General features: G+C 43.6%; 1 protein-coding gene and 1 long non-coding RNA gene across 2 annotated transcripts in view; one reads left to right on the plus strand and one right to left on the minus strand.

Moving 5' to 3' along the window:
- Positions 1 to 12,923, plus strand: part of NSD1 (nuclear receptor binding SET domain protein 1) — a 66,263-nt gene extending 53,340 nt beyond the window's left edge. Inside the window, exons 18-23 of the mRNA XM_083726345.1 lie at positions 635 to 904; positions 2,002 to 2,118; positions 2,378 to 2,519; positions 3,374 to 3,480; positions 4,156 to 4,357; positions 4,991 to 12,923. Coding sequence (XP_083582471.1) covers positions 635 to 904; positions 2,002 to 2,118; positions 2,378 to 2,519; positions 3,374 to 3,480; positions 4,156 to 4,357; positions 4,991 to 6,840 — 2,688 coding nt within the window. The 3' untranslated portion in view covers positions 6,841 to 12,923. The remainder of the gene's footprint in view (positions 1 to 634; positions 905 to 2,001; positions 2,119 to 2,377; positions 2,520 to 3,373; positions 3,481 to 4,155; positions 4,358 to 4,990) is intronic.
- LOC310838728 lies at positions 176 to 4,142 on the minus strand. The gene is made up of 3 exons (XR_014561140.1): positions 4,021 to 4,142; positions 1,220 to 1,277; positions 176 to 451 (listed from the first exon to the last, which is right to left on the minus strand). It is a non-coding gene; the product is annotated as an uncharacterized lncRNA (long non-coding RNA).
- Positions 12,924 to 13,697: the final 774 nt, after the last annotated feature.

A 13,697-nucleotide genomic window follows, 5' to 3' on the forward strand; every position in this document is an offset into this window, starting at 1 on the left:
CAATTCATGTCAGTGCAAGCCCTGTGTGAGGATTTCCACTTGCACAATGGGACTTTTCCCTCCTCTGCTCCCCCTCCACACCCGCTGAATTGGGTCTAAGGGGGTTGGGAGAAGCCCCAGAAGTGCTGGGGGATCATTCTGTCTGGCAAGGTGCAATGCTTGTGTTGATGGGGTGTTCACTGTAGTGCAACATTGAGTTTTACCTATGTTTTAATCCCAGTGTAAACTATGAGGTCACCTATTGGCCACATGAACTTCAACTCTTTGCTGACCTGCAGTAAACCTTTGGTGTATAAAATCCTGTTGAAAGGAAGGGAGTCTCCTTGCTGTGTGAACTTGTATGTTCTTTCTGTCCCACCCTGAGAAAAGGATCACCTCACACTACTGAACACCATTACAATAGCTGATTAAAGTGGAAGGTGCATTTTCTATGCTGGTAGAAGAGTTGCAGCTGAAACAATAATAAAAATTAACATTATACATGAAAGTGCAGTATTGATCCATTTCAACAAGTATCGCTGTAGCAAAAGTTGTTTCTGATTTCCATGTATGTAGTCTACATTTCTGCATTCCAGTGATGTACAATTTAGCTAGGCCAGCTGATTTACTTGGTGGCTTATATCTGTATTTAAAGGTGAACCGGCCTGTAGGCAAAGTGCAGATCTTCACGGCAGACTTGTCTGAGATCCCACGTTGCAATTGCAAGCCAGCTGATGAAAACCCCTGTGGCCTAGACTCCGAGTGTATTAATCGCATGTTGCTCTATGAGTGTCACCCTGCTGTCTGCCCTGCTGGGGAACGTTGCCAAAACCAGTGTTTTACCAAAAGGCAGTATCCTGAAGTGGAAATCTTCCGCACACTGGCAAGAGGCTGGGGCTTGCAAGCCAAAAGAGACATTAAAAAGGTATGTTTGTTTTTTGCTGTCTTAATTCTTCCCCAAGTTTAATTTCAGCGTCCCACACTTTCTATAATTGAATTTAGTTTTCCTTTCTTAAAGCATAAAATTTACAAAGAGAAGAAATGAGTCATTATTCTTGTCTGAGACATACATACACATGTGGTAGGAGTTTGTTTCCCATGGTTACCTAAATATATAGTCAGTTTTGCCTTCCCATATATAAGCTGGGTTCTGTGTTAATGGAACTTTGAAACAATCTGAACTAGATTTAGCAGAAATCAATATATGTCAGGATTTCCCCAGATGAGTAGTATTGCTTACCTCTCTGCTTTTCATCCTAAACCGCAAATTCTTGAGTGCCCAGTTTTTCATCACGCTTCTGTGTTTTAAGAAACAGATGGAAAGGACTGCTCATTAGACTGTTTAAAACCCCCACATTTTCTTACACCAAAACCATCCTTAATTAATACCCATCTAAGTAAAGGGATCTTAAACCCCATATTTAAACTGAGTGGATTACCAAAAAAATTTCTATCAAGGCAATGTCTGCATTTGCAGTTTTTACTGTTGTAAAAAGTAACTACTGTAAACGCTTGAATTGCTGAATTTCAGCTCTCCAAGGCAAACCATGAGCCCTAAATCTTGGGTACTTCTCGTGGTTAATTATGATTTAACTCAGCACAGCAGTAGGAGGGTTAGGGAGGCACTAAGTACTCACAGTTTTCTTTTTTGGAGGCCATGGGTTGGCATAGTGTGACAGGCGTACCAGACTGCAAAGAGCAGTAGTCTAGGTCAAAAGAAACCAGTTTGTAATAAAACTGATGGTTATGATGCTCTAGTATGTTTTATTAAGGAATGCAGTTCGGTACCTAAAATAGAGATGGTGCCTCCTCAGGCTCACCTTCCAAAAAGCACTAAAGATTTTGGTTTCCATGAAAAGCTATGAATTAGTAACTTTTGTTTTAATGGTTGTGTGTTTTGTTCATTTGTTTCCTATGCGTATCTCTTCCCATCCCCAAACCCCCTGAGTTTGATTGGTCTTGGCTTTGTATTCAGAGTACTATTTGTTGTTCTCTCATCTCTTCCCACTTCCACACTTTCAGGGTGAGTTTGTCAACGAATATGTGGGAGAGCTGATAGATGAGGAGGAATGCCGAGCCAGAATCCGCTATGCCCAAGAGCACGATATCACCAACTTTTATATGCTAACTTTGGACAAGGTGTGTGAAAACATTCCTGTTTTCTATATCTGAAGTAAAATACTGCTAGTTCATGTACGTTTGAAACAATAAATTAAGATACTGTGCCTTCTGTTGGCATTGGTTTTAGATTGCAAGACCACCTGTGTGCTTTCTTGGAAAGACATCTCCCCCAACCCTCAAATTTCTTAAGAGCATTCCATATCTGTATTGCACTGCCTATAGCTAAGAATAAAGTTCTGTGTTTTGAAAGGCTTGAGTTCTTCCCTGTGCTTTTTAGGATCGAATAATTGATGCTGGACCAAAAGGCAATTATGCTCGATTTATGAACCATTGCTGCCAGCCAAATTGTGAGACACAGAAGTGGTCAGTGAATGGAGATACTCGGGTTGGCCTTTTTGCGCTCATAAATATCAAAGCTGGTAAGGAGCCCTTATGATTAGTAGCCTTGTTTCTGATATTTTGGCGTATGTATCAAGAAATGAAAGTCTGCAGCCTGAGGGCAGGTTTAACTAATGAGTCCCACTAATGGAACTCTGTTCAAGGACCTCTGCTGATTCAGTGGCACTTCCCTTCTTTTCCCATCCTCTCACTGAAATTGGCTTTGTGGTGGGGGGTCAATAAAACCCCCAGAACTGCATGTGGGGGGAGCAGAGGGGGGTCATTTTGTCTCACAATCTGAAAAGCTTGAGCTGATGGAACGATTGCCATAGCACTATGTTGGATTCCTCCCTGAGTGTTTGCATGTAAGAAGTTGAGATACTTCTTCACAGTAAGTGACACATATCTCTGCGTTCACCATCCATTACATATAATAGAAAGCTTTAATAGGTAGCAGCTGTCATAGAATCAAAGTGTTGGGAGTAGTATTTTGAAGTCATTTCCCAACCCCCTGCTCAGTGCAAGATACAATACAGCATCCCTGACAGGTGGCTATTTGGTGGAAGGTATGTTCTTCTATCTGTGTATTTGTACTATATTCACAGTGTAGGAAATTTCATCCTGCTTGTTGAAATTTCATCTTGCATGGCCCTCGGGAGGTAAGGTAATGCATTTATACTAAGTCATAGACCTTTGTTGCTAGCGTACACTGGAATTTCAGCACATACAAGGAAAAGTAGAAGCAGCAGATTCTCCTCAGCATTTGCACATTTTTTTTTTTTGGGTGATTGGTTTTTCTTGTTTGTTTTTAATCTTTCATTCCAGTTCTAGAACTTCAGGTTTAGCAAAGCCTATTACAATCCAAATGGGTCTCATTGATTTCTCTTATTACCAGGGACTGAGCTGACTTTCAACTACAACCTGGAGTGTTTGGGGAATGGGAAGACAGTTTGCAAATGTGGTGCTCCAAACTGCAGTGGTTTCCTTGGAGTAAGACCAAAGGTATTTCAAACCCTTATTTAGATTTCTTCCTTCAGCTGCCCTTTGAATTGCTTGGGGTTCATTTTTTACTTAATTTAAAGGAATCTTTTTCTCTTCAGTATACTCCTCTCCAAGTTACAGTGTGATTGCTATTGCTGTTGATAAAAATGACACCCCTTTAAGGCCCACTCTGCATTGCTTAAATCAGATGAAAATGGGGGGGGGGGGGACACTGGAAAAAAGCCAACGCCAGGAGAGATCTGTGCTAATAACATTAATCACTGTATAGGGAAGTTTTTAATGTTGGATGTTTTACTTTGTTGGAAGCCACCAGAGTGACTGAGGCAACCCTGTTAGATGGGCAGCATATGAATAATACATTGTTGTTGGTGTTGTTCTTTTCCTGACACAGTGGTCAGGATGAATGTAAAACTTCCAATGTGTCCAAAATGAATATATGTTTGTTAGGAACTTTCATAGCTGGGGAAACTCTGGGTTTATTCATACTAGGAAAACATAATCTTATCATATGGCCTATTCAGAATTGAACTGTTTACTTACCCCTCAAGAATTGTGATTGCAGCTGTTTTCCTTGTGGTCTTTCATCGTCAGCTAAAGAAGTTTAACAGAAAGAGGTATGAGGACTGGGATTTGTTCCCTTTGACCATTTACTCAGTGGCATTGTTTTGTCTCCAGAACCAGCCACCTGCCTCTGAAGAGAAGTCCAAGAAGTTCAAGAGGCGGCATGGGAAGCGTAAATCCCAAGCAGAGATTATGAAGGAGCGTGAGGATGAATGTTTCAGCTGCGGGGATGGAGGGCAGCTGGTTTCCTGTAAGAGGCCAGGCTGCCCAAAGGTGTACCATGCTGACTGCCTCAATCTGACCAGGCGTCCTGCAGGTCAGTCACGTATTCTCACTATTATTCATAGAAACCTTAGTATAACAGCTGCATCGATAGCACTAGCCTCGAGCGAGAAATGATGCCTCCAAACTTAGCAGCTGGTGACAGTTCATATAATAAAAATGGGAGGAGAGCCCAGCTGCATCAGAGCAAAGGCCTATCTAGTCCAGCATCTTGTTCTTACAGTGGAAGGCCAGAAGCAGCACCTGAGTGCAACAACACTCTCCTCATTCATGTCCCTCAGCAATTGGCATTCAGAAGCATACCATCTCTGAGTGGAGTGCTTGTTTGGTGTGGACAAAAGACCAAATAAAAGGAAGTTCCACCAGCTCAGTTTGCTAAGTTTGAAAACTTGATTTAAATCATTACTTTTGTTGTTGTTGTTGCTTGAACCAAAACTAACTTGAAACACAGTGGTTAGAACTGAATGAACAAACCAGCGCATTTTACATAACTGCAAAGTAATTTATAATGGCAAATGGATGCCTGGTAAACTAGAGCTGTTTTGGATGATATCCCCTTAGCAACCTCCAGAGTTAGTCCAGGCTTTCTTTCATGTTGATTTCAGCCATTCGCTGATCTGACTTTCTCACCTCCTCTTAAGCTGCGCCTTTTTTTTTTGTGCTGCAGGGAAATGGGAATGCCCTTGGCACCAGTGTGACGTGTGCAGCAAAGAGGCAGCTTCCTTCTGCGAGATGTGCCCCAGGTCCTTTTGCAAGCAGCACCGAGAGGGCATGCTCTTCATCTCTAAGCTGGACGGACGCCTGTCCTGCACAGAACATGATCCATGCGGACCTAACCCTCTAGAGCCAGGAGAGATTCGTGAGTATGCGCCTTCCACAGAATCGGCAGCTGGCTGCCAAAACACTCAGCCATCAGACGAGCAGCCTGCGGCTACAGGCCCGAAATCTCAGCCGTCAGAGAGGCTACCTCTGACTGTGGCCCTGAGGCTGCAACCCTCAGATAAGCCACCTTCCTCTTCAATGGCTCTGAGGCTAAAGTCCTCAGACAAGCAGCCTTCCTCTGTCGCGCTGAAGCTGCAGTCCTCAGATAAAGCACCCTCCACCGTGGCACTGAGGCTACAACCATCAGACAAGCTGCCCTCCACCCTGTCCCTGAGTTTAAAACCCTCAGACAAATTGCCCTCCACCCTGTCCCTGAGGTTAAAGCCCTCAGACAAATTATCCTCAGCCCTTGCCCTTAGGTTGCAGTCGTCAGATAAGCCGCTCTCTGCCGTGGCGCTCAGGCTACACCCCTCAGAAAAATCGCCCTCCACGGTGGCCCTGAGGTTACAGCCCTCTGAAAAACAGGCTTCTGCTGTTGCCCAGAAGTCACAATCGTCAGAAAAGCTATCCTCCACAGTAGCTCATGAGTCACAGCTATCAGACAAGCCGGTCACTGGAGAGGCACCAGGACCTCAGGACAAGCCACCTGCTCCGGAGGCATTGGGACCTCAGACAACAGACAAAAGCTCCACAGTGAAACCACCAGGATCCAAGAAGTCAGAACTGTCACCTACTGCAGGCATACCCAGGTCTCAGAATTCGGAGGAACCTCCTGTTGCAGAGATACCAAAGCTCCAGGTGTTGGAGAAGCCTGCTGATCCTGAATCTCCAAGGCCTCAGCCACTGGACAGGCCCATTTCTCTTGGCCCAACACCCAAGCCCTCGGGCAAGTCTGTTGCTCCACTGAGTCTACGATCTCAGCCAGTGGTCAGACCAGTCACCCCCATAGCCCTGAGGTCTAAACCATCAGAAAAGCCAGCCACTCCTGTAGTCCCACAGCCACAGCCGCCCAACAGGGTTTCTACCCCAGCAGATGCTCGGCCCATGCCATCAGACAAGCCTTCCACTACCACAGGTCTGAGGCCTCAGCTTCCTTCCCCACTAAGCCTGAGGCCTTTGCTTTCAGAGAAAGCACTGAGGCCTGTTGACCAGAACGCTCAGCCAAAAGAAAGAGGCTCTGTGACTGTGGAGCAGACTCCTCAGCAGAAAGAGCGGACATCTGTATCCGAGGAGCAGCCTTGCAGGCCTACAGGGAAATTTTCGGGCTATGTTGGGCAAGCAGCCCACCCTCTAGAGAATTTTCAAATACACGAACAGACCCCTTGGCATAGTGCGAAAGGACTGCAATCGGTGGAGCAATCGCTTTGGACAGCTGAGAAACTGCAGTCTCCTGAGCACAATCTTTGCTCAGGCCAAGAAGCCGCATCTGCACCTTCCACGGAGCAGCCATTTTGGCCCACAGATAGATTGTGTGCATTTGAACAACCCCTTTGGCCTGCAAGAGAAGCTCCACTGCCTTCTGGACAGGCATCGTGGCTGCCCAGAAACATTCAAACGTTGGAGCAGATCTCGTGGCTCTCTGGGAAAGCACAGACACCTGTGGGGCAGGACATTTTGCCTTTGTCTGAACAAAACGTGGTGCTAGTACTGAACCAGGATTCCCCTGGCCATGAACCTACTGAGTCTAAACCTTAGTGAAGCCAGTTCGAGGCCAGACGGGTCACTATTTTTGTTTTGTTTGTTTTTTTATTGTATGGGGAAGGGTATTTTGTTTCTTGGGTTGTTGTTTTTTTTTTAAAAAATCACTTCCCCAGTTCCTTGACCTTCCAACATCCCACCCAAACTACCCACCTGCATTTACCTAAATCCGAACGATGCCCAGCCTAGCAGCAAGAATGTAGATGGCCTGTTCCGTCTTCATTTTGGAAACAATAAAGCTGAAATAAAGGAATCCACTGTGGATAATAATCTCTAATTCCATTGAAATAATCAAAATTACTAACCTTGCATGTCTTGAGTGACAGGCGTGCATTAATGGTGTGTCTCCTAGATTTGCTCCTACACTGTTCCAAAGAAGTAGCTTCATTCCATCTCACTAGTTGCAAGCCAGCCATTCTGTACTGGCACCTTGCATTTCCAAAACAATTCAACTGATGGAATCCCGTCATTGGAGAAGCGAAGCGAAGGGACCTGACAGTTTCCTCCCTAGTTTTCATTTCTCAGAGTTCTGTTTTAGGAGAGTGTTTTGCTTGAGAATATGCTGCCAGGGCACAACAAATACAGGTGCTTTTTGAAGAAACATTACTTGAAGTTAGCTGAGAAGCCCAGTTCCACTAGGTGGAACTGTCTGCTCCTTTGTGAACAGCTGAAGATCCTTCACGGACTCTATAATTGGAGGTGGGGGGGGGGGAAGAAATTCAGAGATACCATCTGCTAGCATTCTTATCCTGGGACTTAGATCTCTAGCACAGTAAAGTCAGAGCCCCCACATAGGCAGAATTTTGACCACTAAAGGCAACAGCAGGTTAGACAAATGAGTCAATCTCTCTTCTGGATTTTTGTGGTGCATCATTGCTGTTACCTAACTTTTTTCAGTCTTTGCAACAAGAATTATTAGTGTTTTTGGATGAATGAAACTAATTCCCCCCCCCTCCACTACAAGCAGTTGCTTAGGAATCATGTTTGCATTGTTTACAGTAGTCCTAACTATTTGGGGTGCATTCCTCTGGCTAAAGTCTGTCACCTCAGAAGGCGGAACAGAACTAATAACCCATTTGAGAATAAATGTTTCCAGGATAGAAAGCGTGTTTTATTAATCTTACCTTGATTAGTCTCCAGCTTAAAGTATTTCCCATCTTACCAAAAAATACTGAAACAAAAACTTGAATTTAACTGGGCTACACTGAAGAATATCTGCATGTCAGAAACAGAGGTAGCTGAGGTCATAGTTCTCACACTGGAACACTAAGGGCTGCAGCAGCTGGCTTAGATCTCTCTTCCTTTCTTCATCTCTCTTTCCCAGTCAGTGCAGCGCTTTATGCCTTGTGCGTAGCCAGGCTGGTATTATGCATAACTCTGGTGGAAGTGGTTATTGTTACCCAACCAGACATAAATGCAGCTTGCTATGGTGCTGGTTAGATATTGTTGATGAACTATATTGAGGATCAGAGAGGTTACTGCTTACTTGGCCCTGAATATGTCTAGGTTTCTTCGTATCTTGACTGTAGGAGAGACAAGCAAGCATACCATGCCAATATTTCACATGGTGGTTTTAGTTAGACACACTGATGTCTGGAGGCAGCTTAACAATCTCTCTCTTTCTCTCTCTCTCTCTCTCTCTCTCTCTCTCTCTCTCTCTCTCTCTCTGATGTCTGGAGGCAGCTTAACAATCTCTCTCTCTCTCTCTCTCTCACACACACACACCCCTTTCCTGCTAACTTTTGCCTCCTTTTCATGTTCTGTAGGCCTGGGTAGCTGAAGTCGCACAGTCTGTCATGCTTCAGCTTCAAGCAGCAAATTTGGCTAGCTCCTAATTTACCCTTTTTAGATTTCCAGGTGTTGTTGTTTTTTTTGCACAAAGCAGAAGGTCTGGTTTCTGATCCTTTTACTTTGAAGCATATATCATTGGGGTATTCAGATTCTCTGTAGAATTGCAATAGTACTACAGTTGATCCTATACAGTGGCAGTTCAAGTTCTGACCCAATACATTTTTCAATGCTGGCTTTCCACAATGATGGTACCTGCTGGGCACTACAAAACATTCCCCACCACCACCACCACTGTGCATCTCATCCTCTCCCCTGAATCATTTCCCTCTCTCTCCAAAGCTAGTGACTTTGCAAAGCATTATAGCTAACGGAATCTTAGTTCTTAACATTGGTTTTCCTCGAAGACCTGCAGGCTCAGCGGTTGCTTATTGCTGAAAATGGGGAAATGCAAGTACATTTTGGTTTCTGCGTGACTCCTGCACAAAGGGAAACAGGACAACTCTTCTGAACGAGACAGAAACAAGAAGCCAAGGGCATTTTACTAAAACCTTTTTTAAAACAAAAAGATCACCTTTTTAAACAAGCAAGCCAAACCAATCACGAGGTTCAGTATGTTAAATATTTCTCATGTGTGGAAAATAATAATAATAATAAAGCTCTAAATTTTACATATTTAGGCCTTCCCGTGAGCTGGACTTTGTCGTGTAGATTGTGTGTTTAGGGCTTCCTTTGTGCCAGACCCCACCCCAAGCCAGCTGTACCTGTAACAAGAAAGATGCCTGCACTGCTTTGTCCAACTCTGTTCTTGCAATGTCATGTGTTTTTAACTAGCTATTTGTTTCATGGAAAAACAACAACAATAAACTGTGAATATTTTTGGTGGAGGCTGTTTTAAATCTTTAAAACAGAGAAAAGTCCATTTTGCATTAATTCTCCTGAGTGTAGGTGCTAGGGGTCAAGAATGCATGACACGGTAGGGGATCTGTGCAGCAGCACATTCAGAATCTTTATCTAGGAACTCCTGCTTAAAGTCAGTTGGATTTTTGCATGGCATTTCAGCCCCCGTTGTCTGCTGCCGCCCTGCTTTCTCCTTTTCCCCCCAAGAGCCTCTCTGTACAGATTCAGTTTTGCCACCGCCTCCCTCCCTGAAGGACTTGTTTTGTAGAAACAAGAAGCTGATCAATTAAACTGGGCATCTGAAGTAGAAAGTGTCACGGATGTATGTGTGGAGTGTGTGTACCTGCATACCTGTAGCACAACTTTATACTGATAGCATCTCTCCAAGTCTGGAGGCTGGTGTCTGGTTTGTTATGGTAAGTAAGGAGAAAATCCCAAGGTGCAGATTAAGAGAAATGCTACGCAGGAACCTCACCCAATCGGCACCTTCAACCCAAAGCAGGGGTGGTTTCCTATGTGAAATGGGAAGAGCCAGTCACTCCCATAAGACACAACATTCAATTAGGAAGGGACGCTGGCCAAGCAGAAGCCAAGTGCTGTTTGATTCTGAGAATGCAAACAGACACAGGCTAGGAGAGTGCTGGGAGAGATATTGGACCTGAATGCTTCCCCTGTTGTGTACCCTTTTACCTAGTGTGAATCAACTACCTTTCCAAGAGCTGGGCTGCCAGAAACAAAATTTGATCCTGCTTCTTAAAATGGTCCAGGCATGTTCTATTCTGCTGTTGCTTATGTGGTACTTTGCTAGGGGTGTGAGCATGGCAAGCGGCTTCTGGTGTGCAAATCTTACTCCCCATCATGTTTCTATATTTCATGCAGAAAATAAGGTGCTATAATGCTGGGGTCTAGTGGGACATAGAGCTTTGCACATTTTGTGCTTGAAAATCTGTGCCAAGAGGCCAGATCTGTGGCAAGAAAAGCTTAATTGAAGACTGTGACATTTGAATCATGCAGAAAAAAACAGATTTGTGTATGTTTGCTTATTTCCTAACTTACTCTGTTTCTGTTCATCATGGGAAGGGGCAAAGAACTAGGTATGACAACAAATTTTGCCCAGCAACTCTCCTCCACCCATGAGTATCTGAAATTAAATCAGGAATCCCCCACCCCACCTTTTTTTTTTTACACAAAACAATTGAAAATTGATTCAGCAGCATCCTGAGCTTCTCAAGCGCCAGATTCTACACTAGCTCCATAGTTTCATGGAATAATAGACTATAGTGGAGCCAGGTAGTTGTACTTGTACCCTTGACTGGCATTGTTTACAATGAAGCTAACAAAATACAATTTCCACCCCATTTATAAAATATTCACAGGTAATTAAAATTTTGCCACATGAAAAATACGTAATTGCTGTACAATGGAGCAGATCATTCTCCAGAAATCAGGTGTTTAGTCTCTGTGCTTTTCCCTATTGGATGTTTCTCCAAAAGTTAGAGCACCAACAGGACTGGGATTAGATCAACTGCAAGTGCCTAGCTCTGTTAAAAAGATGTTCATGTTTATTTTTGAGCAATTGGGGTATTTATAGCAGCTCAACAGGGTATACCTCTATTCAGTGCTTCCCTCTGCCCCTCTCACTTTTAATGTTGCAAGAATTACTTCCCTTTTCCGACCCCAGGGTCGTGGCCTGAAGAGTGTTCTTTATGTTAAAATATTTGGAAACAACTCCTCTGTGCAATTGACTAACATGCTGCTAAGAGCACCTGTGATGGGACTTTCCTAGAATGCATCACCTTTTGCATTATGCTGTGGCTACTAAGGTGGTTATTTGATTGGTTTAGGGCAGGGGTGAAGAGCAGATGTTGAACTCCAACCCCCTCACCCTGGCCTTACTAGCTCGGGCTGATAGGAATTGTATGCCAGTGTCTAGAGGGGACACAGGATCCCCACTCCTGGTTTAGGATGAATACTTTGGAATGGAGGAGCTGAGCTGTAGGCTTTTGTAATAATAATAATAATAATAATAATAATAATAATAATAATAATGACGACAACATTTGGAATAGCTTTTAAACATTCTGCAGCCTACGTAATTGTGCTGAAACGGAATAAAGCCTTTCCCCTTTCTGCCAAATCTGCATGACTAGTAACATACAAGAATTTGTTAACAAATGCATTGAGTGTGGTGACATTTTGCAGTATTGATGGATTCCCTTCCGTGGGAGTCAGAGGGCTAGGGATGCTGGGAATGTGATGATTTTAACAAGTATTGGATTTCATGTGTGAAAGCAAGAGATGTCAGAGCACATTTCTCAAGTACTGACAGAAGGCAGGAATAGAAGTTATATTTTAAATGGCCACATTTTTGCCCCCCATGCTCCCAGACTCTGATTTTCTGAAAGATGGGATCAGTGTACAAACGACACTTAGTTCCTCTTCTCCCTGCTGAGGCAGTGTGGTCTCTTGAAAGTGAATGCTTGCAAGGGTATTTGTGCATAGGAAACCACTTCTCAGCCTACGCAGAGCATCATCTTGGAAACATCTGGAATTTCACTAACCCTATTCCCTTGAGTGGGTGCTGAGCAGATGTGGCAAGGGGCAGCTCAGTGCCATTCCTTCCATTTCTCCTCAGCAGCATCACAGGGCATATTCCTTTGCTGTAGCAGCTTATTTCAGTAATGTATGGTGTGGTGCTTTTGAATTGTTCAGGTCTGTAATATGTTGGGAGAGAGAAACTCTTCTCTAATCGCTTGACAGTCCCATCCCCCCCCCCCATTTTGTTCCAAAGGGGTTTGGGCAGGGCTAAGACTGGAGAGCTCTCCCCACTCATTTAGCTGCTGGTACAGAAATGGAGTAGCGTGTAGTGCTAACGGAGATGAAATATTGCATTTCCCCAAGCTGTATTGCTTTGCCCTCAGGCAGTATGCTGCATGCTGACTCTCCCAGACTCTCTGCTGGGAGTTGTGACTGAACAGAGCAATTGCAGGAGAAGGCCTCTGGGAAAAGTCCTGTTCTGCAATGACACTCCAGTGCATAATTGCAGTATTTCTGCATGAATAATGGGGAAGGAATTCTTTTCAGTGCATCTATTGTGGTTACCAACAGTCAAGCATAATGTCTTTTTACAGAGCTATCCTATTCTCATCTACGTTCTCTACAAATGGCCGGCAAGGGAAATGCTTTACAGTATCTACATTAGAAGAAGAGGAAGAGTTTTGGCTCGTGGATTCTTATTTTTCCTCCCCTGACTCATTTAACTGTGTGTGTGTAAAAACTATGACAATGAAAAACAAAGTTGTCCTACCCAAATGTTCCCAAAATATGTACTGTAATTCTTTGTATATAAAAGAAAGCAATTACTGTAAAGTAAAGTTTAACTTTGCTCTTGACTGTGTGTGCTATTTTATTGAGCCTAGATATGGCAGATTCTAATCTGCTTTTTAATCTAAAAAACAAATTGAAATCTCTGTAAGTTTGTATAGAGATACGGCTGCCAGGAATAGTAGGGACCTTGAATTTGTGGTCCTCTGTGGGTCACAGCTGGGGGAATGGAGAGGGGGCTGCTCAGCTTGTACCAGATCAAAACAGTAGTTTATAGCTTAGAGAGAAGTGGTTTTTCAGAATGATACTAAGTCTGAGATATTGCTCTCAATTATAACTTGTGAGGTGCATCTAACCATTTAGCAACTAATTCTGAAAACTCAGCTTCCATAGAGACTTAAAGGTTTGGTAAATCAACCTGAGAATGGACCTTTATTACCAATGTAGCAAATAACTCTTAGGAAGCTTTTGGGCTCTTGCTGCTTGTATAAAGCCTTTGAAACTTGACACAGAGGTAGATGTCAATGGAACTACAGCCCGAAGATCACTTTCAATACTTTTGCACCCAAATTTTAGTGCACTGAGTGAGTGCACCCTACCTTGTGCCTACCAATTGCTTCTCCCCCAGCCACAGGCCACTAGGTTAGCCAAGACCAGAGTTGCACTATGGCAGTTACCTGTAACAATATAGTAAAAAGACATCCAGGCATATATATTTAAAGCCATAAAACACACTCCAAAACATCTAAGGGAAGAGAGCATATGTTGGAGAAAAACCATCGGTATATTCCATTCCACAGAGATGATCATGTAAAGGAAAACTGATAGAAATAGCCTACTCT

Source organism: Podarcis gaigeae (assembly GCF_964106915.1).
Source record: "Podarcis gaigeae genome assembly, chromosome: 2".
NCBI lineage: Eukaryota > Metazoa > Chordata > Lepidosauria > Squamata > Lacertidae > Podarcis > Podarcis gaigeae.